We start from the raw sequence: 25,319 nt of genomic DNA on the forward strand, positions 1-25,319 counted from the left end.
GAAACTCCTTCAGAATTAAGATCAGTTCTCGTTCTTTAAACTTCTTTAGAAGGTGGAAGAACAAATTTCTTTAATCACATTTAAATTAAATTAATTAAATTAATGTTTATTACTTTTTAATATTTTTAAATGTTCATATTGTTTTGTTTCCATAGACTTTAATTTAACAAGCATACTACCTTGGTAACATTTGTACCATGGTAAGGAAGACATGGAGAATTATTTTTTAATGATAAATATAAAGAGTTCAGATTATTTTTGATTTATTTGAATAATTGATTTATATTTATCATGCTCCCAACCATTTTTGAGAATAGCCAAAAAAGAAGTGAAGCTTGGTCAGGAATTGGATGCTGTTGGAGATGGTTGATTAACATTAACTGGCTTCGTTAGTTTGATTAGCTTAAATCCCATTGATTAAGTTATGTTAATCTTTGATTAGCTCAGCTCTAAATCTTAGTTAAGTCTGTCATGGTCCAATTAATAATACCCTTGTTTATGCATTTTGTGTTGGTCGTTGGTTAGAAGGGAAAATCTTTAATATTTATTCAGAAATTTTCTGAATGGAAAATTAATGAAAATGATTCAACTAAAAGGATTAAAGGATTGAAATACAGGTTCACATTAAGGTTTAATAACTCTTACATGTTTGTTCAGTCCACAGTTTTATCCGATATGGTTAACTAGCTATTGTGTGATATCATAAAACGTCTATTTGTGTAACTTTTTCTTCAGGGAAATGAATTAGTGTCTTTGAGAATATGCCCAATGATTTTTTCAGTGTGCTTGCATTTTCGCTACTGTTGTTAATAGCAGTTTAGCTTTATTAAAATAATCAGACAATTTCCCTTCACCTCGGGCAGGATCAGTTGTGATTTGTTATGCATTAACATGACAGGAACTGTGTTAAATAAAATAGAAAGATTGGGAAATGAAACTGAACTACAGAACTGAAGGACTTAAAACCTACAATTAAGCTATCTTTTTTAAATAATAAACTTTATAGAAGCAGCTGTATTTTCTGTCTTCATTATACAGGTCACCAGAAAGGCCTACAGGGGACCTTCGGGAAAGAATGAAGAATAAGCGGCAAGACATTGAAAGTGAATCCCAGAAACATAATACAGAAGAACAGCCTTCTCCTGTTAGGGTAGGATGCATATGTCTCCAGGATTTCTACAATAGTATAAGAAACAGAGAGGTGTGTCCTGTAAAATATAACTGGGCATAATAGGTTGGATCCAGGTTTGTGTCTTGATGAGCTTCTTAGATTTATAGAGGGAATCAAGAGGATCACTGCTGATCTAAACGATGGTTGATTTTCACCAATTCCCCATAGTTCTTGTATCCCTTGGTACTACTTTTCACAAAAACTATCCAGAGCGGTTTCTCAGAAACAGTGGGTCTGCAAAGGCATGAAGGACTTTGCAAATTTACAATCTTTTATTTGGAATGCTGTCAGGCTTTTATGCGCCCCTACCTAGTGTTGATTTTTACCACCAGTTATTCAAATATAATAAGTAAACCACAGTGATATGGGAGCAGCTCCCCAAATTTCCTATTAAGTAGCTGCAAAAATGGAGAAGTGTAGAGTGTTTGGTGCTATCTGAGCTTGGTGGTTTTCTTGCAGGTGTTTCATTACCAAACTCAGTAACATCATATTTCTTTTGCATTTCTGGGTGCTGAAATAATCTTTTTGATGTGTATTTTTCAAGCCAACCTCTCTCTTCTTTCTTTGTATACAATTAGTCTTCAACTTACGAGTGGTCCCTTAGCAACCAATCAAAGTTACAGCCAACTCAAAGCACAGGACCTATAACCTGGATTCAAAGTTAATGATGGCCGGGCTCCCTCTATGATCATGTGGCCAAACTGTGGGCAGTTGGCCACACAGCGGCATTTATGGCAGTTTGCAGCTTCCTACAGTCAGTTTAACAATGATTTTACCAAAAACAACTAGTTACTTGCGATTTTTGACAAAACTATCCAGAGGAAACCACTGATTTTGTTTAATGACCATGGCAATTGCTTAACAGCCACTGCAAAAGAAAAGTTATAAAATTGACCCTTTTATGACCCAATATGACCTATGTACTGAGCAAGCTTTATGACAGTCGTATGTTGAGGACTACCTGTACTCTTCCTTTGGAACTGAAAAAGATTATCTTTAATCAAGCAGTTCTTGATTAACCACAGTCATTGGGACTGGAATTGCCATCACTGAGCAGCAACAGTCGTAAAACATGATGTTGTAAAGCACGATGGCAATTCTAGCACCTCTCTCATTGATGTTAAATGAATCACCATGGTCGCTAAGCAAGAACATGGCATGGTGATCATTTTTAACCCAGTCCCCAATGATTGCTTGTCAGAAGCCAACAAAGGTTGCAAATTGTGACCATGACCTGCTGTGATGTTGTAACTGTGAGCCAGGCATTGAGTACTCAGATTGCAATCATGTGACCCTGGGGAGGCTGTGATGGCCAGAACCTCAAGGACCGCCCGTAAGTATCACTTATTTAGTGCTGTTGCAATTTGAACAGTCACTGAACGAGTGGTTGTTCAGTGAGGACTGCCTGTAAGAGTTTGTAGGGATGTTGTTAGGAGTTGTTATGCAAAGAAAAGGATCTCATTCTAAATACCTAACTTGTTGAATGACTGAATAGTTTTAATTTGCCCATGTGGGGCTCATACTTATGGTCACTTCAATTTCTACGTCTTTTCAAATGTTTTACTCAGGTCAGGTGTCTTTGCCTGAATTTCATTTTTTTTTTCTTACGTATATATGCCTCTATAGTTTTCAGAGTCATGTGGCAGATAAATTTAATAAATAAATAAATAAATAAATAAAATAACAGCTTATATTTTTAAATCATTGTAGGAAGTTGGAATAATGACCAATGTTAGATTGTATTATTTGTTAGAAAGTTCTGAATTCAATCAAATGTGGAAGTCTTTATTGTTTTGGATAGGAAAACTGGCTGATTCATCTGGGAAAATTGTCATTAAAAATCTGTATTTGAGGAGATACAGTTTGTATTATATTATTTAAATATATGTTTAACTTGTTAATTTAATTATTGGTGTCATAACACCGTCTTACTTACACAGCAACTGAAAATTAAATATTTCATATCTTGTTAATCATGTGTTAATGATTGAGAGTTTGAATAATAGGATTTTTAAAATTCCTTTCAGATGTAACAGAACAGTAGTTTCATTATGTGTTCAATGAGAGAATTATCTACATACTGTAAGAAATTAACTAAAGTTTCTTTTTTAATTATAATTTCTTATAATCTATCATCTTCTTGAACACTTATCCTGTATTTAAGACTACAATTTGGACCAGAATTTTCTATTGTTAAGCAAAACAGTATTTATGCATGCATGCCACCCATCTTAAGAATCAGGGCAACTCTGATTGGCTCGTATGTCATGGTGAGTTGGAAAGGTATGTTTGTATGTCTTCCTGAAATATCTTCAGTTTCTTCACCAGCTGTGAGGCATTAGCTTTTAGGTTATGTTGATACAAAGTTGGAGCCATTCTTCCTTCTATGTGGATAATATATTGTGACGCTGGCTCCTGCGTCAGATCCTCAGATCATAATAGAGCCACCTCTATCCATAATAGCTAAGAAAGTGTTCGTTTTTCAAATGCTTTGTCTTTTTTCTCCAAATATATCTTTTAGTCATGGGCAGTTAAATTGTTGGTTTTTCAGTCCAAAGCACTTAATTTCAAAAAACATTTTAGGTTTATCAAGGCTTACTTTAATATTTTTGTGATGAGATCAGAGTACCCTTTTCTGATAATTTTCTCTTGATCATCATTGTATAAACAGTGTTGCACTATGGACCTGTAGATGAGTGTTTTGTTTTTAGTTTTTGAACATGTCCGTAGCAATGATCTGTGAGTTCTGTTTTAAAGATTTGACCAGCAGAATTTTTACAGATCTTGCCATAATCTCAACAGTTTCATGTAATTTCCATTTCTTAAATATATTGCTCATTGTTAAACTTGCTAGCTAAGTTTAATAGATATTGTTACAACCTTCCTATACTTGATAAGGGTGAATTGTCTTGGTTTTCAAATGCTCAGACAGCTGATGAAATGTGCCCATAGTTGTTGAAAATAGACAGAAGAATGATCACAATCAGAGAGGATAGAAGGTTCAGCATTTATTCATCTGTGAAATTGTGTTTACGTGGCTAATTGTAGGTCTAAAGAATCAGTTAACCTTTTGGAACCTTACTAGCAACTACATTAAACTAAGTATTACTGTATCCAGTGGAAGGGTGTCCAAACCTTGTCACCTGCTATACTCACTTTTTTAATTGAATTTGTAAACAACTTCATATATGTATGCATTAGTTGTTCTGAATTATGTTGTTTACAAAGTTAAACTTCCTTACCGTATTGAGATGTTAGCTTCTTTTCGCGTAAAGATTCAGGGAAATATATCATTTGACCAGGGATTGCTTTTCATGCAACTGTAGAGATGTTAGGGAAGTTTGTTAGAACCATCAACAGAAGGTAACAACATTGGGAAAGAGCATTATATGGTTGCTTTAAAATATATATATTTGTGCACATTTTATACATTTAAATGTTAGAAGCCTATAAATCCAAAGCTACTGTTGGAAGACTTGCAGAACCAGGTTGAGAATTGATCATTTTAGAGAAAATCTATCTGCGTGGTCACTAAATGTCAACATCAATCAATCAGAACAAAAGTTATTTTAGAAATGCGTTAAACCATGTCTTAGTTTAAAAGAACGTGCAACAATGAATGTTTGGGTTTTGAATACTTTCCTCTTAGTTTATTCTTCTCCTTAAACTTCTATTTTAAATTATATAGAAATTCATGGGATACAAAATGTAGCATTCAATTTTAATTCCAATTTTTGATTTGTGAACAGAATGTACCGTCAGTAAAATACAGGCCTATTTTAGGGGATCTTAATTTTAAGAGATAAAGAAGTCCTTTGCATGTCAAGGCTGCCCCATTGCTGCCATCTTATATTTCCCTTAATTACTGCTTCCTGTAATGTGCAGTGGGAGTAAAACATTACAAAATAGTCCTCAAGCCACTTTAAAAACTGGCTTCCAAATTGTGATTTCTTTGTTAAATGCTGTTTGCTATAACTTCTACTTCACACATTATAGGGAATTTGGATTACCTGCAAGGTCTAGGTTTTAAACTTTCATGAATGGAGTGAAGTAGCAACTAACAGTTGGACATCTAAGTGCAGGAAATTTTCTGAAATTACCCATTTATAGAGGGAAAGAGCTTGTCCAAATCATAATCAGTATTAGCCTTCAGTTTCATATTGATATACAAGGATTTTAAAACCAAGGGCTTGCTTCTGCTTAACTTCTGGAATTCTAAGCCACGGTTTAGCATTTGATCTGGAGTTATACTCTTCTCTGAGTAGGTTTCTTAATATATATTATTAAATATATCAGAGCATTTTATCTCTTTAACATTTTATTTCACCATAGAGTTTTTGAAAATTAAGAGTTATGAAGTCAGCTGTGAACTTACACCACAATATATGAAAGTAACATTAAAATAGATTTCATGTTCTACTTTGAAAAAAGCTAAGTAACTTTTTAATGTTTTTTTCTGTAGAAAGAGTCTACAAGAGGGAGGCACAGGGGAAAGGAAGATATTAAAATTACTAAAGAAAGGACTCCAGAAAGTGAAGAAGAAAATCCCGACTGGGAAACAAATAGAGACGGTAAACAGAATATGCCATTAAACCTTGCAAACAAATTAACATGTATTTTGACTTGCCATTCTAAACTTTTTATAAAGGTCAAGCAAAAGATAGATTCCCTGTAGAAATTGCTTGATTTTTCTCATCTCTCCCCTACCCCTGTAGAGTGTATGGGAGGGGAAGAGAGTTCAAGAGAATACTCTAAGCCAGGGCTCTCAAACTCCTAGCCCATGGGCCAGATGCGTCATGCACTGGCCACGCTCACACCCAGTTTAGCGAAGGGGGGAAAAGTCATGTGATGCTGCCGTGATGATGGGAGTTTGACACCCATTCTCTAAGCTGTCCACAACTCTCATCCCCAGTTGCCAATGTGATTGCATTGCTTTTGATGTATAGAAGAGCAAACAGCTTCCTCTCTTCCTCTCCCATCTCTCTACTTTTCTTTATCCTGTAGAGTGCTCTGTTTTGAATTTCAAAATAATACTATAAGCTATTTATGTAGCCTGCAGAAATCACTCCCCACCATGCCACAGAGTAGAGAGATCGGAGAGAAAGAGATTTCAAGTGAGTAGTGCAAGCTGTTTGCATCGTAAACCCACAGCTCCCAATCCTAGACTGCCGGCATGGTTGCATTGCTTTCTGTGTTCAGAAGAGCCAACAGTTTGCTTGTTTGCAGTCTCTTCCCCTACAGTCTTATCTACTCTGCAATGTGTGTGTTTGGAGGCGAGTGGGGGGGGGAAATGCAGTTCAGGCACAGGACAACACATACTAACATATGACTGAGAGGTTGTTGTGATGGTTGTTAAATGGTTACAAGTGAGCTGTAAAGTTATTCTTTCAGTACCATCGCATTTTGGTGAACAAATGGTCGGCAAATGAGGATTATCTTTTTGCATTGTACCATAGATTTACAGATTACTTAATAGCAACCTTTAAAGCCATTAGGATGCACTCCTGGTCTTGCCTTGTTTGAGATGTCATTAGTATGCAAATTTCTAGAAGAGCAAACCTTTGTATGCTGTTGCTACCTAACTTGGGAAGCAAAAACAGCAGAAAAGAGGATAAAAGGAGGAGCTGGGAAGGGTCTGTGTTCACATATGAAAAAGAGGGCAACACTGAGGGATTTAATTGGCAGAGGTTACTGATTTTGATTAATACTCTAATGGTCCCTTTAGTGCTAAAAGAGCCAGTTTGATAATACAGAAGCAATAGCAAAGGCACATGTTTCTGTTCCTCTCTTCCTATTATAAATATTTTTTATCTTTTCTCGCTTTGGGAAGAAAATTTAGATTTGCATTTAATACAGTCGATGGCTAAACCATGAGAATGCAGATTGTTCCAATAATTAAATGGACAAAACACATATTCTCTTTTGAATCTGCTCCCAGTCACAGACTGCCAGACTACTGCCACCGCTGAATAACATTCAGAAATCATGTTCACCGCGTAATTGGAATCACTCTTAAATGAAATGGGAAATCACAATGGTGGTGTATATTGAATTATGATTATTATTTTTAGAGTGTATTTATATAAAGAAAGAGTTTACTTACCAGTTTTGTTCCCCTTGCCCTTTCTGCCGCCTTTTTCATAACTTAAGATTCTGATAACGGAGATGTTAATTATGATTATGACCATGAATTGTCTTTGGAAATGAAGCGTCAGAAGATCCAGAGAGAGTTAATGAAGCTTGAAGAAGAAAACATGGACAAAAGAGAAGAAATAGTAATTAAAAAAGAGGTTTGTATCTTGAAAAGTATCACTGCATAGTCATAAATAGCTAAATCAGTGGACGTTATTGAATAAAGCAATTTTCAAATCCTCAGGATAATAATTCCTGTTAATCAGATATATACACATGTGTGTGTGAGAGAGAATGACTGATAATACCATATAGATACTATACACACCAGAGTTGGTATTCAGCAGGTTCTGACCAGTTTTGGAGAACCACTAGTGGAAATTCTGAGTAGTTCGGAGAACTGGCAAATCCCACCTCTGACTGGAGATTTTACAGTATCCTTCCCCTGCCAGGCCCACCAAGCCATTCCCACAGAACCAGTGGTAAAAAAATTTGAATCCCACCACTGATACACACGTATACTTACCCTTGCTGTAGTTCTGAATCTGAACTGTTACATGACTCCTAGCATGGAAAGCTAATGACATGTATTGATATTTTAGAGTACATTTTAAAATGTCTGATGAATGCCTATAAGTTTGTTTACTTGCCAGATAAATAATAAAATTTAAAACTTACTTAATTTTTGTCTTTCAGTGGTTCTTAGAGGCTATGTATGCATGTGTATAATGAATATTATATAAAGAAATTGCTTTCTGGTATGGATCAATTTCATTGATTCTTGGTTCTTATCTGTGGCAAGGCCATTGCTAGATTTTATAAAATACTAATTGTTTCTTTTTAAGATTTCTCCTGAGGCAGTTAGATCAAAATTATCGTCCTCACCTTCACCGAGGAAATCAAGTAAATCTCCAAAATTAAGGACAAGCCCTAAATCTTCCTCCACTGCCACCAAGAGAGAGAAAAAGGTTTCAGCAGTATCTTCCCCGCTCATGGAGCAGAGGTAAGTAGATTGGCATATTTTATAACAACATGGTTATCTCTTACCATGATAGTTGTTGTGGGTTTGTGCCTTTGTTTGCCAAGCAGTCCTATGGCTTGGGGGGGGGGGGGGGAGGTATTCCCAACATAAGATGACCAGCAATATTGGCAATATATGGAATAGGATTTTTGTGAGGGAGACTTCTACGAAATTTGTAAAATGCTAAACGCCTGTTGTTGATTCCAGACCTGGTTTTTTAGGTGAAGACTGCTTACATGACAAGGGTTTCTCCTCCACTTTTCCCTCAGTGCATGTTCCCTTCAGATCTGCTTTGGCAAATACCTCTGGAGCAAGTTCTGAGGATGTAGATGGGAAAGTGAATTTTTTTTCTCCTGGGTGATTGGATTTCACTCTTTATATGTGTACGCTTTTGCCAAATGGAAGTTTGTGTAGCAGGCAGGCCTATGCAACCAGCTCTTAGACAGAGGCACAGGCAGAAGATTTAGCCATGGCAACCCCATCAAGAACCGCAATTGTTCATTTGAATAACTATGGGAGACCTTAGGTGGACGTTTAATGCAATGTTTGTGTGCTCAGCTGCTCGATCTAGACTTTTGTACTTTAGATGTCAGAACATACTGCATGGGCATTCAGGAAGTATTGTTATAATACAAGCTGATTAAAATTTTGAAATACTGGCTTGTATATTGGTTTTTAGAAATTCAAAAAATAACCACAATAAAAAGAAAGGTCCTCGCACGCCTAGCCCACCACCTCCAGCACAAGAAGACTCCACCCAAGGGAAAAAACATAAGGAAAAATATAAAGCTAAAGAGCGAGTAGAAGAAAAGCCAAAGGAGGTAAAGGAAAGGGGACGTGATTTTGAGAGACATAATAAAGAAAAAAAAGAGAAGCAAAGGTAAATGCAGTTTGTTTAGTTTTTTTTCAGTGTCGTTATCATTTTGTTCAGAACATCTTCAGATTACTCCTAAAAGGCTAGAGCAAAATATAACATTCAACAAGAATGTCCATGGTCTCGCTCCACCCAGTTTTGTGATCTTCTTTCTCTCTGTGTTGCCCCCCCCTCTCCCCCAATGCATTCCCAAACTGTGTTTCAAGAAATCCCTCCATCTTCCAAAACAAATGTGAGACAAGTGGGCTTTGTGTGTGAGAAAAGGAAGGGGAAAGGGAATCACTTCCTTAATGGAAATATGCCTTGGATGCTTAGTGTTAAGGGATGCTAGAGAGGGTCGAGTGTGGCTCCTGACATGCAAATGTGTTAATGGTACCAAACATTGGGTGGCTTGGCTTTTTTTTTTTTTTTTTAATTTGTGGAAATAGACAGCAACCAGTTATCCCATCTTCAGGTCGCTGACAATTTATATAAAAGACTTTTTTAAATCCTACCTTTGTTACTTATAAGTAACTTAATGCAACAAACATACCGATAATCCTTCCTCTTCCTATTTTCTTCATAACAACAATCCTATAAGGTAGGTTGAGTTGAGAGAGAGAGAGAGAGAGAGAGAGTGACTTCATCCAGCAGCTTCCATGCCTAAGGTGGAGCTAGAACTTGTGTTCTCCTGGTTTCTAGGCCACCACCTTAAATCATAGAATCATAGGGCAGAAAGGGACTTCAGAGGTCTTCTATCTACCACCACCCTGTCAAAGCAGGAAACCTTATATCTTCCTGGTCCAATGGTTGTCCAATCTGTTTTTGAAAACCTCCTGTGATGGTGCATCAATAACTCCAAGGTGCAAGCTATTTTATTAATTGTTTTCACTAACAGGAAAAAAAAAATTGTTGGATCTCTCTTTAACAAGCTTGCATTACTTCTTGTCGTGCCTTCTGGTGCTTTGGAGAATAAATTATGCCAAACTGGCACTTATAGTATATTTTCTAGGAAGGGGTATGTTTTTCCCTTAAGTGGAGATTTGCTCCCTCGAGCTATAAATCACGGTATTCATGCTGTTGTTAATGACAGTTTTGTATATGTTGGCTATATGACTCTTCCTCAGGGATCCCTCAGAAAGTTCCCACAGACAGAGGCGTTCACCTAGTCCAGAAGACCATTCTGGTAGCAATTCTTCTTCACGAGAGTATTCTCCTGCCACAAGAAGAAGGCAGACATCTTGGGCTCCATCTAAGTCCAGCAGCCATAAACATTCTTTTTCACCCCCCCGCAGGTAGGATTTAAACAAAAATTGTGTATTTTAGACTTTGTTTATTCATGAGAGTTTGCTGCAACATGAAACTGCATTTTATTACATTTTTATCCCACCTTTATTACTTTTTAGAAAGTAATACATACATAATATTCCTTTCTCCTCTTGTTTTTCCCCATAACAAAAACCCTGTGGAAGGGGCTGGGCTGAGAGAGATTAGCCCAAGGTCACCCAGCTGGCTTTGATTCTCTTGTTCTCATTGTTTGTCCCACATGGTTGTACGGTCTGCTTGCTTTTGCAGTGTAATTGCTTACTCTCTGCACTTGAAAGATAAAATGTAATAAAACTGTAACTGTACATAAAGATGTAAAAAAAATGTATTTTGAACATCAGGAAGGACTGAAAACAAGCACAATTTAATCATAGCATACCAAGTATGGGTAATCTCTCTCCTATATACAACTCATTAAAGTCGCCAAACTAATACTCATTCCTCCCACCCCCCACCCTGTTTGATATTCTGACACTTGACATTGTCCTACCCCACCCCCCCTTACTGGGGAAGAAGAGATAACCATTCTCTTATCAGCTCCAATGATCCTCTTTAAAAAATGGATTCTTCCTCAATGTTTATTCTAAAGCCTAATTCCTGTGTGGGAGACCGAGTGTGTGAGAGAAACAGAATATTGGATTTTCCTTTGTGTTTGTTACAGAGAATTTTGCAGGTTTCCAGGGATGCCCCTACCCATTTTGGATGGTGGCCTCTCTCAGAGTTGGGATGCAGGCCCTTCATGATTGCCTAAGGCAAGTTAGAAATAATCATCCCATACTGATAATACTGTGTTTTCCCGAAAATGCAGCTTACCCCGAAAGTAAGTCCTGGTTTGATTTTTACACGTGCGCCCAGTATAAGCCCCACCTCTCCTAAAATAAGCCCTAATTTGAACCCCGCCCACTCCAGGCTGCACGGGTGCATGGGTGAAAATTAAGCTGATGCCTTTTTTGGTAGGGGAAAAAAATATAAGACAGGGTCTTATTTTCAGGAAAACACAGTAGAAGAAGTAAAGCTGTAGGTAGAGTGTTTCGCACACAGGGTAAAATCGTGAGCTTTGAGAAATGCTATTGATAAGAAAATGAAAATTGACCTATAATCCAACAAAGTTTGCCCCGGGGAACGTTTGTTGTTTGGTATACAGTATATGGATATTTTAAAATGATTTGAATACTGCATATTTTTAGCCACCCAAAGCCAAACATACTGTTAAGTTATTAATGAAAACAAATGCCTTGCCAGGAAAATTGTGTACAGGCAGGAATAAGCTTGGCTTTGGAACGACTGCTCTACTTTTGGAACCGATTTGAATGCAATTTTAACAAGAGATCATTATAAAGGTTTGTGTGGGTAGTGCTCAAAATGTATGTAGCACCAAGATGTGTATACAGTTCTGTGTTTGCAGGTCTGCTTCACCACCAACACAGCATCATTCCCCTGTTTCATCGATGCATCATTCCTCTTCATCTCAGTCGAGTTCTTCTATTCAGAGACGTTCTCCGTCACCACGTCACAAAAGAACCCCTTCCCCCTCTTACAAAAGGACCACTTCCCCACCTGTAGGTCGGTCTTCTTCTCCTTACCCTCACCGAGCATCGCCTTCTCCGCAGCAAAAACAGGCGTCTTCCAGGCACCGTTCACCAGTTCGAGAGAGAAGCCGGCATGATCACGAGCGGATTTCACAGTCACACGACCGTCGCCATGAAAGAAGAGATGGTATGAATAATCATCAAGACTGTATGAATACAGATAGTCCCTATTTAATGGAACCATTCTTGGTTGCTCAGTCGCTAAGTCTTGTCCACCTCTTCACAATCCCTTGGACCGGCGCATGGCCTAAAGGCCCCCCCCATCCTCCACTGTCTCCCAGAGTCTGCACAAACTCACGCCCGTTACATCAAGGACACGATCTACCCATCTCCTCCTCTGCTGTCCCCTTCTCCTTTTGCCTTCCGTCTTTCTCAACATCAGGGTCTTTTCCAAGGAGTCCTTTCATCTCATTTGTTTATGCCTTTTAATAAAATGGGTTAGCTTGAAAAGACGCTACTAGAGTCATGGAGCATCAGCTTTCAAATGTGTTTTTCAGAACCAATTCCCTACCTTTGCTCTGAATGTGGATGTTAAACAAAGTATTATGCAGACTTTCAAAGTGGGCAAGGAGGACTTTTTAGAACTTTTTGGATGAGGAATTAGAACTGTTTTAAGACTAGCAAGGGTAGAATAAGAATTACGCTTAATCAGCATCAAACCTAAATATGTGTCATTCACTACAAAGATTCCTTTGAAATATTTTCTTTTCCGTGTTCTCCCCATGCTTTTTAATACATATAGTCCTCGACTTAATGACCCCAATTGGGCCCAGAATATATGTTGCTAAGTAAGAAATTTGTTAGCATGAGTTTTGCCCCATTTTACGACTTTTCTTGCCACATTTGTTAATTGAATCACTACAGTTTTAAATTAGTAACCCGATTATTAACTGAATCTGGCTTCCCCATTGACTTTTCTTGCCAGAGGTTTGCAAAATGACTCGACACTGCAACCGTCATAAATAAACTGTTATAAACACGAACTGTGAAGCATCCAAATGTAAATCACGTGACCTTGGGGATGCTGTAACAGTCCTAAGTGTGAAAAATGGTGATAAGTCCCTTTTTTCAGTGCCGTTGTAACTTTGAACAGTCACTAAATGAACTGTTGTAAGTCTACCGGTAGTCTACTACAGGACTACTGTAGTACCTTCCAGGCTCTGATAAGCAGATTTGCATCGCACCCTAAGAGACGGGTTACTTGCTTTGTTACCTCTGTAGTCTATATGAAAATTGATATTTTAGTTCGTAGAACAAAGCCAATATTTATTCAATAAATCACAGTTAGAAGAGTTATTTCACTGCATATCCATTTAAAGGGCCTTAACGAGGACTACCTGTAGTACTATTAAGTTGATCATATATTTACATTTGAATGTATTTTACTTCCAGAAACGAGAGGAAAAAGGGGAAGAGAGAGAGACAACAGGGATGAACGGGATTATGACCAAGAGCAAAGTACCCCCAGAGATCACCGAGATGATCGAGAATCCCGGGATGGACGGGATCGAAGGGAAACCAGAGACAACAGAGAACGCAGAGATCCCAGAGAATCTCGGGATGCTCGGGACTCACGGGATGCCAGGGATTTCAGTAGAGACAACAAAGAAAGCCGGGATCAGAGGGACTTACGTTCGACACGTGACTCACATGACTACAGGGACAGAGAGTGTCGGGAGCATAAGAAAGAGGAGCAGTATTTGGAGGAATCGCGTAGCTATGCAAGAGCCCATGGCAGGGAAGATAGTTCTCGAGCTGAAAGTCGTACAGACTCAAGAAGTGAAACAAGAAATGAATCCAGAACTTCTGGAAGAAGCAGAGGGAGGGGTCCTGAATTAACAGACAAGGGTATGTAATACATGAAATAATAGGAATGTTACACTATTGGTTTACATTAACATCTGTTTAATCAATAGGGTAGAAATGAATTACACTACAGATCATTTCTTTTTATGACTTCACCAAATTGGGTCACTATTATCCATAGGACGATGATCCTATATGTATATCTTAAAAATTATTAAATAATGTGGAACAGATGGCAATAATTATCACATGGATTTCTCCTTTTAGTAGGAAAAAAAATGCCCCATTTATCTTAAAAGAAGATGAGTTGATTTTAGTCATACATTGCTATTGAGGAGGTTTTTTCCTTTAATTCACTGTTATGAAATGAATAAGTTTTTGAGACACAGTTTGGGAGATTGTATGAATGCAGACTTTTTTGCCAAAGCAAAACTGTTGAAAATTAGTCTAAAGACTAGCTTTTGTTTGAGCAGATTTGTTAGCCAGATGATTTTAAACCTTTCTGTTATTGTCAAACAAGGCTTCCCTTTTCATAGTGCTGGATTTTGTTTTGAGTCTGTGATTTTTTTTTCAACATTTGTTTTCTGAATCTGAATTCCTTTTAATTCACCACCTCTGCTTAACTGAGATGTTGCAAGCTGACAGATCTTAAATTGCTTTGATTTCTGCATGTGGAGTTCTGTAGTTTGAAATTTATAATTGAAAAGGACAGGCTTTTAAGCAAAGCTTCCTTATATTTAGCATTTTTATGGCAAATATATTCCACAAACTATTATCCTAGATCAGGAGTTACATTTTAACTTGCCTGAATGCATATTGGCAGTTCTGGTCCATAATTTACCAATCCCTTTATGAAATGCAGTTCTTTTAGTAAATCTGTAGTAGCTAATTTTGGCAACAGAGATTCTTCCATGTTTTCTGCGTGTCTCGTTTTCAGTAGGCAGTCGAGGAACAAGAGGCTCTCAAGTTGATAGCCATAATTCTAGTAGTAGCTACCATGACAACTGGGAATCACGGAGCAGTTACCCTGACAGGGATCGCTATGAAAGCCGTGAACATGCAAGAGATTCTTCTTTTGAAAGAAGACATGGAGAAAGAGAGAAGCGTGACAACAGAGAAAGAGGTAAGTACTCTTCAGGAGTTTTTTTGAACCATTAACTTGTTAATGGATTCTTACTAAAAGGGCATAACAGTAGAATAACATTAAAGATGAATGTAGCTGTGAAAGCTACACTGACATGATGAACTTTAATTACAAGCACTAGTAATTAACTAGCTCATTTAGCACAATATTGTTTACTGAGAAAAGTTCCCAAAGAAATTTCAAATTCAGGGTCTTTTTTGCTCTACAGTGGAGTTGTCATTTCCCTCTCAACCTTTGATTTCCCTAGATTTTTTATCATTGTGGATACCCAATCTAAATAATACCATCAGAATTAATTATTTCACATCTGTTGGAGTGATTTAAGATTAAAGCATTTCTATGCACAAATATTGAAAAATAAATTAGGTGATTATAAATTGGAATTAAAACCTGTTTATCATTACAGATCAGAGGCAAAGCTCACCCATACGGCACCAGGGAAGAAATGATGATATTGACCGCGATGAAAGACTAGAAGAACGAAGAGTAGACAGGAATGAAGACAGGAGGGATGAAAGACCTAGGGAGCGAGAAAGGGAGAGGGAAAGAGAGAGAGAAGCAGAACGTGATCGGGCCCGTGAGCGAGAACGTGAGAGAGAAAGAGATAAGGACAGAGAACGGGACCGGGAGCGGGATAGAGACCATGACAGAGAACGGGACCGAGAAAGGGAAAGAGAGCGGGAAAGAGAAAGAGAACGAGAAAGGGAAAGGGAGCGGGGCCGGGAAAGAGACAAAGAACGGGAACGACAGAGAGAATGGGATGACAAAGAGAGAGGAAGAGAAGAACGCAGGGACAAGAGAGAAGATGTCCGTGAAGAAAGGACCACAAGAGACAGTCGTGAAGAGAGGAAATCAAAGTGAGTTTGTTGTTTTAAAAAAGAAAATAAATAATTATGCAGCCTGAGACAGTAAATGGAATGAACAAGCTATACCCAACATTATCCAAACAAACATTGACCGTTCATATGTCTTTCTGTAAACAATTTTTTTGGAAAAAGGATTCTTGACGTTCAACTTAAATTTTGAAAGTTGGTGTGTAACAGGGCTGTTTGTATTTATGCTAGAAGATGGATGAGACTCCTCAGAACTTAAGTACTTCGAATTTAGTGACTAACGTTTTCTTTTTGTGTTAATGCAGAAAACGTCACAGAAACGAAAGTAGCCCCAGCCCTCGGAAATCTCCTAAACGCCGCCGTGAACATTCACCTGATAGCGATGCCTACAACAGTGGAGAAGATCAGAGTGAGTGGAAGCACGTACTTCCTGGCAAGAGTTGCCCACACAGTTCCTATGAACACAACAGCCACTGTGTTCTAAGATAGGGTCTGCCAACCTTCAAAGCTTGTCTTTTCCAATTTACAAGTTGTTTTGTTCTCACTTGAGATTTGGGAAGATTTTGACCATCCTTTTATTTATTAATTTGTTGGTCCATTATTTTTGGTACCTAGAACATCATGTGAAGTTGTATGTTGGCACCTGCAGCTGAGGAAATTAAGTTAAATTGTACAGTTAAACTCTTGTATTTGCAGGTAGTCCTCACCAGTGGTAATTGGGACCAGGAACTCCCCGTCACTAAGCAACATTGTTATAAGGCACAGTGTCACGTGGCTGCTTTGACTTACAACGGCAGTCCCAATCGCCATTGCCATGCTTAGGTGAATTCTACATGTTCACAGTTCCCAAAGTCACCATTTGCAGTCTCCTGCATGCTTCTCCATTGGCTTTGCTTGTCCGAAATTGGCAGTGAAGATCGCAAATGGTGACCACATTATAATTGTGGAGCTGCTTCCCGAGTGCCCAAATTGTGATGACATGTTTTCGGGGATGCTGTGATGGCTGCCTTGCAACTATGGCCTACTTCCTTCCTTTTAGTTCCAACAATCTTTAGTTCAGTCCTATAATGTTGTAGAATTTGATTTCACTTCTTTTTTGCCCTTTCTCACAACAGTTTCAAAACTTTAATAAGTCTCTTTTGTAAAGCCAGTGTAAAAACAGTTATCCAGGTCACTCTTTGTTTACTGTTTGTATATCCCATTTAACTATGACGAGGAATAAAATCATTTGTTGATATTGCCTTTGTGAAGAAGGCTAAAGTATATTCTAGAAAATCTATAAATCGGTAGTGTTTAGCAGTCTCACTTTATTAAAACGGATTATTTTTTAAATTCATTTGACTTTGAAAAGGAGGAATGTATTTTTAGGAGGAGGAGAATGTGTATATACGTGCTGATGATTTTCCTACAAGTAACTTTCATGTCAACTCTCCAATCTTACAGAATAATTTTCTGTTCTCATCACAAAAAGTATAGCTGGAAGTTTTTCTTTTTTGCTATAAGTTAAAGAATATTCCTAGATATAAGAATTGGTTCCAAAATGAGGTGTCGTGACATATTTTCATTTTTTATAGATGAAAAACGGCGTTTATTGAGTCAGGTTGTACGTCCTCAAGAATCACGTTCACTTAGTCCTTCACACCTCTCAGAAGAGAAGCAGAGCCGTTGGAAAGAGAGCGACAGAAAGCCAGAGCGAAAGGAAAGCCTGAGACATTATGAAGAAAGCGACTACAAAGAACGGAGTACTTCTGGGGACAAACAGCGAGATCAGCGAGAGGGAAATGAGAGTACAAGGAGCAGAATCCAAGATAATGTAAGCAAACGGGATTCTGAAGAGCACGAGGCAGTAGATCACATGCACGAAGACAAGAAGAAAGCTAAAATACAGAAAAAAACAGCAAAGAAGAAGAAAGAGGAAGATGGTGGTGGGTTAGAGCGCTATATCAGCGAACCGCCAGCAGAGAAGACTCAAGTGTTTTCTCCCAAGAAAGGCCAGAAAAAGAAGAACGCTGAAAAGAAGCGCAAGAGATCCAAGGGAGATTCTGAGGCTTCTGAGGAAGACAGTGGCCCCCATCAGAAGAAGAAAAAAGGCCCCAGGACGCCACCCGTGACCACGAAAGAAGAAGTGGTGGAAGCAGCGCCCGAGAAAACTGCAGTAGTGGAAGTTGCTCCCAAGAGGGAGGACACAACGTTTAGTGACTGGTCAGATGAGGATGTTCCAGAGCGTGGGGAAACGGTTCTAGAAAGGACTTCTGAGGAGCCCCATAGAACTAGCCACCGTACACGAGGTGAGACCATGGAGGTTTCTCACGGGGTTGAAGAAGCCACTCACCTCCACCCCGCAGAGCAGAAGCGTAGCAGCAGCCTCTGTAGCAACAGGAGCCGTACTTCAAGTAGACTCCGATCACCCTCTAATGATTCTGCACATCGCAGCGGAGATGACCAGGCTGCAGTGAAGAAGATCTTGCACAGCAGTTCGAGCGACAGAGACAGGAGATGCCTTGAAATCGCAGGCGAGCGGAAATCCAGAATCGATCAGCTGAAGCGAGGGGTTGCCAGCCGTAGCACCTCTTCTGGTAATTTCAGTTGGGTGGTTGTCTTTGCTCCTGTGCCAGATCCCTGGGTTGTCGTTGGGAGGCCCAGAGTTTGGGATGGGGATTTGGGATGAGGCTCAAGGAGCTACTGTGAGGAGGGATTTGCTCTTGCCAGTGTACAATGGCTAAGCCTATAAAATTGCTTTATAAAGGGTAGTAGTAATAACTTGTTTGGGGATAAGGTCATTCAAGCAGAGCTTGGAAACCCTCAGCCCGCCTTTCTTTCCTTCATAGCCTACACTTAGGCTTTTTAGAAGTTCATTTGGTACTGCTAGTTTGCAAAAAAATCTTAATCAGTAGTCCTAATGCAGGGGTGTCAAATTCGCGTCGTCACTGCAGCATCACGTGATGTATTGGGATTTTTTTTTCCTCATAGGTGTGGCCAGCGTGTGACCCATCTGGCCCATGGGCCACGAGTTTGACAGCCCTTCCTAATGGATCTATTTTAAGTGAGGGGGTTGGAAAAGAAAGGAAAAGTTAATTCCCCCAATATGCTTCGCTTCTCTGGCTCCTTGCATGGGTCATTGAGCTCTTAGAAAGGTATATTGGGATCGTTCGAATTTTTTTCCAAATTTTATTTTGGGGATGAGTGTGACTCGAATGAGAGAGGAAACATGAAACTGTTTGTGGAATGGATGCATGAGGAAGGTGAAACAGGAAGGGAGAACTAGGCATTGATACTGTTGGCCTCAACTCTTTCTATCGTGTCCCTGGCAGATTTTCTGCAAGGTAGAAATGTTCCTTTAGAAGCTATAAGGAAAATAGGGAAAAGCAAAGGATTTGTCTTCAGGTCAGTAAACCATGAGGTTGTACAATCTGGTGTAGTGTCTGGATTTGTTGTCTAACAGACCCTTTCCTTCATTCTGAGTTCTGAGGTTTTTTTTCTAAATGAAAGTCTGATCGTCTGTTTTGATGGGGTTGATTGTGTGTTCTAGATCGACAGGATTCAAGGAGTCACAGTTCGAGGCGAAGTTCTCCTGAATCTGATCGCCAAGGTCACTCCAGATCTGGGTCCTTTGACAGCAGAGAAAGAGTGCAGGACAGAGACCGGCATGAGCATGATCGCGAACGGGAAAGAGAGAGACGGGATGGGAGGCAGAGAGATTGGGACCGAGATGCAGCCAAATCTGATTGGTTGAGGAGCAGAGACCGGGACAGGATTCGGGAACGAGACAGACAACGAGAAAAACGAAGAGATCTGGACCGTGAAAAAGAACGTCCACTCCCTGAAAGTCTGGAAAGAGAGAGAGGTGTCAGCACTTCCTCTCAAGCAGAAATATCCAAGCACAGTGAGACCAAAGCAAGTAAAGATCATCAGGCTTTTGAGGCCACCTGTCTGGATTCTGCTTCCCAGGAGAAGGAAAGGCAGGATAAAGACCTGGGTGCTTTGCAAGGATTTGAAGATGGAATTGAAGCAGAGAAAGTGGAAAACATAGAAGGTAAGTCATTCTGAAAATACAAATGCTGGCTGTTTTCCTGCTTTAAAACAAACATAAATGGCCTCATGTAATAATAAATCATCGTATTTGAACATTCTGAATTTCAGGTTTCCTCATGTAGTTTTTTGAGCAGCATAGTTACTGGTGGACTCCACATGAAGTAGGTTCTTTAGGAGATTGTACAGTAGCTAACTTTACTGTCAAAACTTTTCCCAGTACAAATGATATTTTTGCTCTCTGAAAACTGATGGTGGTGGAAGAGAAACCGGGAGGAGAAAAGAGACACAGAAAAGATTAAACCCAGAGTGCGGTTTCTCTGATCTGGCTCCAGACACGAACAACAGGCAAACCTAATTAGGTCTGCTGCATCATCTCATTTAGCGGGCCATTCCTGTTGGATCTTGTAGAGAGTTTGACGGAATAAGTGCATTTTGCAACATTTCTGTCTGTTTTGCAGGTGGAGATGATGAAACAAAAATAGATGATGTGCAGTCAACGGAATCTGGTGCTGGAGAATATGAGCCAATCAGTGATGATGAATTGGATGAAATTTTGGCAGGTGATGCTGAAAAGAGAGACGATCAGCAAGATGAGGAGAAGATGCCAGGTAAGCTTAGCAAAAATCAGGTACATCAGTCGTATGTGTATTAGAAAGCCAAATTATTGTTCCAAAATGATTATTCCTGACTTGAAACAATAACCTGAAGCCTGCCCAATCTATGCACAAAGAAAATGAATCGTCTTGATAAAGGTAATAGAGCCGTTCCAATTTAGCTGGTCATGAGAAAGAGGAGCGTAGGAAACTATATAGTTTAAGAAATATCAGTGCCCTAGTCAAGAACATAAGAGGCAGGCCAAAGGTGGTACAAAGTTACCCAGATTCCCCAATCGGTTTTGTTTGGATTAGGCTATGACCCATGAATCCGTGCATCTTGCATTTTTAGATAAACATTTTTAAAACGGAGACAGGCCAGGCCTGGTCCGGTGATTCAGTCCCTGGGAGTTTTCCTCGAGAAATGACAGGGTCTTGTCTTAATTGAAGAAGGCTGACTGTTACGGGCGAAGGAGCTCCTCTCATTTCTTCCATAAAGTTACTTTCCTTTGGCCTCTTCAATGGTTGGGAACAGGTCAGAGTCTACTTTCTTTCCTGGATCTTTCTCAGGAATCAGATCTGAAAGAAGATAAAAACAGCTGTACCCTAAACAGGGGAAAAGCAAGTTTCCTACAAGAGTCCTAAGCCAACCGAAAGGAGGTCTCATCCTGCTTTGTTTTTTCTTTGAGCGGGATAGTGATTGCCTCAGAGTGAGATTTGCAACTGATCTTCCCTGTTTGCAGCCAGGAAACCATTGCAACAATCTTTGTGCCCATACTCTAGTGGGTACTTTGGTATCTAAGAGATAATGTTATTTAAGAGTAAACATTTGCATTTGTCTTATTCTACAATTTATAGTCTCCTCTTAGGTTTTACTCATTTGCTTTAGTTACAGGTTTTCTGTTGCTTATTTAAGAAAAGGACTGAAACAACAAATGAAAATATCTTCAGTTTTGTTTTGTTTGTTTTTTGTATGTGTTTGCAGATCCGGTGGATGTCATTGATGTAGATTGGTCAAGCCTGATGCCAAAACAGCCAAAAGAGCCCCGAGAGCCTGGAGCTGCTCTTTTAAAATTTACTCCTGCTGCTGTTATGTTGAGAGTTGGCATTTCCAAACAACTGGCTGGCCCTCAGCTCTTCACAAAGATAAAAGAAACTTGTCAGAGATCTTTGGAGAAACCTAAAGGTAAATTAGTTTATTCCCAGCAGATCATGAAGTTAGAAAACCCTTCAAAGTTCGTATTAATTTTTGTTTCTGAGCACGTGTCATTCTGAAAAGACTACTTCTAATTGTGCAGGGACTGTTTATAAATCAGAGCAACATGCTCACCAAGATAAGGCATGCAGGTTTGTAAAGACCTGATAGAGTTGTTCTGTTGAAACAATTTTACTCCGTCTTTGTGTGTATGAAATCTCCCTTTCTCCCAAGGCAACCAGGTAGCCTGTTCCTCTTCCTGCTACGGAGAAGGGAGGTGCTCCGAGGGAAGTGGCTTGGACTAGATTCAGGGAACTGGATATTGGGAGAAGAAGTAGTGACTTCGCATGATTCTCTAAAGATAGTGTCTCGGCTGGTATGGGAGATCTGAATCCCCATTGTAGAAGACTTTAGATCTCACCGTTATATTGCCTCTTTGTAGATGCAGAGAGCCTTTTTGAGCATGAATTTGGGGCTCTGAATATGTCTGCCCTATTGCGAAAAGAAGAGCGAGCCGGACTGCTGTGCAACCTGGGCCCTTGCTGTAAAGCTCTTTGTTTTCGGAGGGATTCTGCAATCCGCAAGCAGCTTGTGAAAAATGAAAAGGCGAGTACCGGAAATGTATTTTAAGATATAGTAAACTTTGATGCAAAAATCATTGGCCATATAGTCATCTCATTACATAGCTGCAACATATTTTGCTCATTTTTAAAGTCTTTTTTCCTCCTCTTTGTGAAAGCAACATGAAGTTAATAAAAGTTCTAAAAATGGGATTATCACTTTGTTGAGCAGCTATTGTTCCACTGAAATAATATTCAGAGCTTTTCTGTGAAATCCTTGGTATTCAGAAGTGCTTAATATTCGAGCAAGCATAATCTTCAAAATGCATTTATTTATTTATTTTTATGTGTCATATTTGTATGGCTGTCCATTTCCCAAAAGCACGGCTGTGTTCTCCCAGAATTCTGGGGCAGAATATTTCTTTTGAAAAGTGGATTTACATTTAACCTTACAAAAAGGGTACCTGATTCTTAATATTTGGAGTTTCCTGCTTTGACTTCTTCCTCATCTTATCTGTCTTCAGGCTTATGATTGTTTTGGACATCTTTCATCTAGAAAAGGGGGTCCCCAACTAGGCCCAGTGTGAGCTGTGGGCGCCCACAAGCTTCCACAAGTAGTGGGGCCAGCACACGTGCCTGCCACTCGTGCAAGTCGATCACACATGTGTGCCGGCCCACTGTTTGTGCAGCCCAGTTCCCCTCTTCCCCCCTAGCCAGGCCTGCTGACCCAGAACTTTTGGTGCTGTGTCTCCAATAATTTCAATTGTGTATATATTTTTACAGAATAAAATATGCTGCTTCTGAAATGCTAGTAATCTTACATTAGAAAACTTATGCAATCATTGCTAATATAAGTCATATCCTGTCTTAACAGGGCACAACAAAACAAACCTACACAAATCCTCCAGTGGTGGACAACGAGTTGCTTCGGCTAAGCCTACGATTGTTTAAACGCAAGACTGTGCAGCAAGGGTCTGGGCCAGATAAGACAGAGGATTCTAAACTGACACAACCCTATGTTCCAGAAATGTGCCTGTCCTGAGCCAGAGCCTCCTGCCCTATGGTTGTTTTGTTTCACTGTTTGATAATGTTGATGTTTGCAGTCTTACTTCCTTTAAGTATGATGTTGCCACAAGAATGAAAATACTCAAAAAGAGTACCTGTGTGGATTCTGAGACAGAATGACAAGGAAAAGTATTTAGTACAAAAACCGAAGACCACTTTGTCTGTTTTTTGCTGCATGTTTTATGACAAGAGTTCTAACCATGGATTTTATTTAAAAAGTCACTTGTGTTTAAGTGTGTAAAAACGTCCATTTTGGGATATCTGTTTTATCATCTATTAAATTTTTAAGAAGAAAACAGTTCTGATTTTTTCCCCATTTCTTTTTTCTCTTCCATAACATTTCCTTTGTAAGATCAACAAGCTAATAATCTTTACCATCCAAAAAAGAATCATAAAAAATACAATGCATGTTATCTGCATGAAGTCCTTTTTTTTTAATTATGAAGGTGAGATAAATCCAGTTGCATGCTCGGTGGAATTCCTCAGATGCTAGAGGAAAAGGTGGGATTATTTTTTCCAGATCTTCCTCTAGGTCAGGTCTCAGAGGGGGCTACACCTGAAACACCCTTGATGTTTAGTTTAGTTTGTGGTTAATATGCTTTTGAAAAAGGTTCCATTTGAAATATATCTAGACATCCTCACCAAATGTTCTTGAAATGTATTAGGCCATAATCTAAAAGTGGCGATGCTAATAGTGTTTTACATATATTCTTTTTGTTTGTTTGAACATACTGACTTTGCTATTTAGCTGCTTGTTTTTACCTAACTGCAATTATCTCTCCAACCAAGGATGCTTTGTATGATCAGTCAGTAGGAGGCACCTACATTCCAGAAAACAGTTGGAAAATGTGGTTTTGGGTGAGATGTTTCTTCAGTTTGCATTTCAATTTGGTTTCACCCAAGGCCATTCACAGATGGTCTTCAGACTGTGACCAGAGCTTCGGAACCCTTCTGAAAATTGGATTGTTTTATTTCTGCCTTTTCTTTTGTTTTCTTTCTCTAAATATCCCACCCCAGTATTGATCCTATTTTTTCAGTTTATCAGTGTTCTGCGCCATTGGATAATTTGAGGAAGAAATGCCGCCCTGGGGTCTTTTTCTTAAGATTTGTTCTACCATCTGCGGTGTTAGATTATAATTATCTCTTGCACACAGGTGATGTTATTTAAGCTGTTTAACAAGAACAGGAGGCTTATATCATAAAGAAGAACAATATAAATATTCTCATTGTCTATAATGGACAAAAGATCCAGTTACAGATGTGATCTATTTGTGCTACTAAGATAATTATAAGGTATTAACACAGGTTTTGTTTATTGGTCCTTGTTAAAATTGCTTAATGTTGCTGACTGAAGCACTGGTAGAGTGTCTCAACACCACATGGTTACCAAATTAATTAAGGAAAATATTCTATATTCCTCCTAAACTGGAGATCAGTACCACTACAAAGCTTCATTTTCATACATATGTTTGATCCTCCACTTGCAGGTTCTGTGACATTTTCACATAGTGCACTGTTAACAACACAAGGCTGAAAGGCTGGGTTCTTTCTTTCTAGAAAAAGGCCTAAAATTTGGCCGTTTCCCTTTGAATGTACTTACAGACAATAGATGGAAATCAATTATTTCTAATAGAGCCGCATATTTCAGAAATGATCTCAAGAAAGGTTTTGAACCTTGCATAAGGATAGCACTACTTTGCTACTCATTAAAGCAGCCATGTTTTTTTTTTAGGCTTCCAGCTTAGCAAACCCCCTCCCCCCACCCCCATGCAGCTACTTTAAGAGTCCCAGTTGACTTTTAAAGCAGTAGCAGCCTTCTTCAGGTTTGTATGGGGAAAAAGTTGCAAATGCTTTTAAACAGCAGCTGAGCAATGCTGTGTTCATAAAGCCATTCTTCAGAATCAGGTTTGAACGGCCTTCATTATCCATACTGTTTATCATAGAAAAATAACATGGAAAACAAGTCCTATTTAAAATTAAAATAGCAAAACGGCATGAA

The 25,319-nt window shown here is 39.0% G+C and overlaps 1 protein-coding gene across 11 annotated transcripts in view; it reads left to right on the plus strand.

Annotated features, from left to right (window-relative positions):
* Positions 1–23,616, plus strand: part of ZC3H13 (zinc finger CCCH-type containing 13) — a 46,454-nt gene extending 22,838 nt beyond the window's left edge. For 4 of the 11 annotated variants that reach the window (XM_087918431.1, XM_087918434.1, XM_087918421.1 and 1 more), the window contains exons 4-20: positions 1,039–1,150; positions 5,634–5,742; positions 7,322–7,461; positions 8,149–8,306; positions 9,004–9,204; positions 10,305–10,472; positions 11,909–12,219; positions 13,485–13,940; positions 14,836–15,021; positions 15,449–15,899; positions 16,181–16,284; positions 17,450–18,451; positions 19,405–19,908; positions 20,366–20,515; positions 21,486–21,686; positions 22,138–22,301; positions 23,130–23,616. In XM_087918431.1, coding sequence (XP_087774557.1) covers positions 1,039–1,150; positions 5,634–5,742; positions 7,322–7,461; positions 8,149–8,306; positions 9,004–9,204; positions 10,305–10,472; positions 11,909–12,219; positions 13,485–13,940; positions 14,836–15,021; positions 15,449–15,899; positions 16,181–16,284; positions 17,450–18,451; positions 19,405–19,908; positions 20,366–20,515; positions 21,486–21,686; positions 22,138–22,301; positions 23,130–23,297 — 4,585 coding nt within the window. In that variant the 3' untranslated portion in view covers positions 23,298–23,616. Of the gene's footprint in view, positions 1–1,038; positions 1,202–5,633; positions 5,743–7,321; positions 7,462–8,148; positions 8,307–9,003; positions 9,205–10,304; positions 10,473–11,908; positions 12,220–13,484; positions 13,941–14,835; positions 15,022–15,448; positions 15,900–16,180; positions 16,285–17,449; positions 18,452–19,404; positions 19,909–20,365; positions 20,516–21,485; positions 21,687–22,137; positions 22,302–23,129 lie in introns of all 11 variants that reach the window. The other 7 variants (XM_087918451.1, XM_087918452.1, XM_087918437.1 and 4 more) reach the window with 3 other exon arrangements.
* Positions 23,617–25,319: the final 1,703 nt, after the last annotated feature.

Source organism: Pseudonaja textilis, chromosome 1 (assembly GCF_049901715.1).
Source record: "Pseudonaja textilis isolate UNSWEBS1 chromosome 1, rPseTex1.2, whole genome shotgun sequence".
Lineage (NCBI taxonomy): Eukaryota > Metazoa > Chordata > Lepidosauria > Squamata > Elapidae > Pseudonaja > Pseudonaja textilis.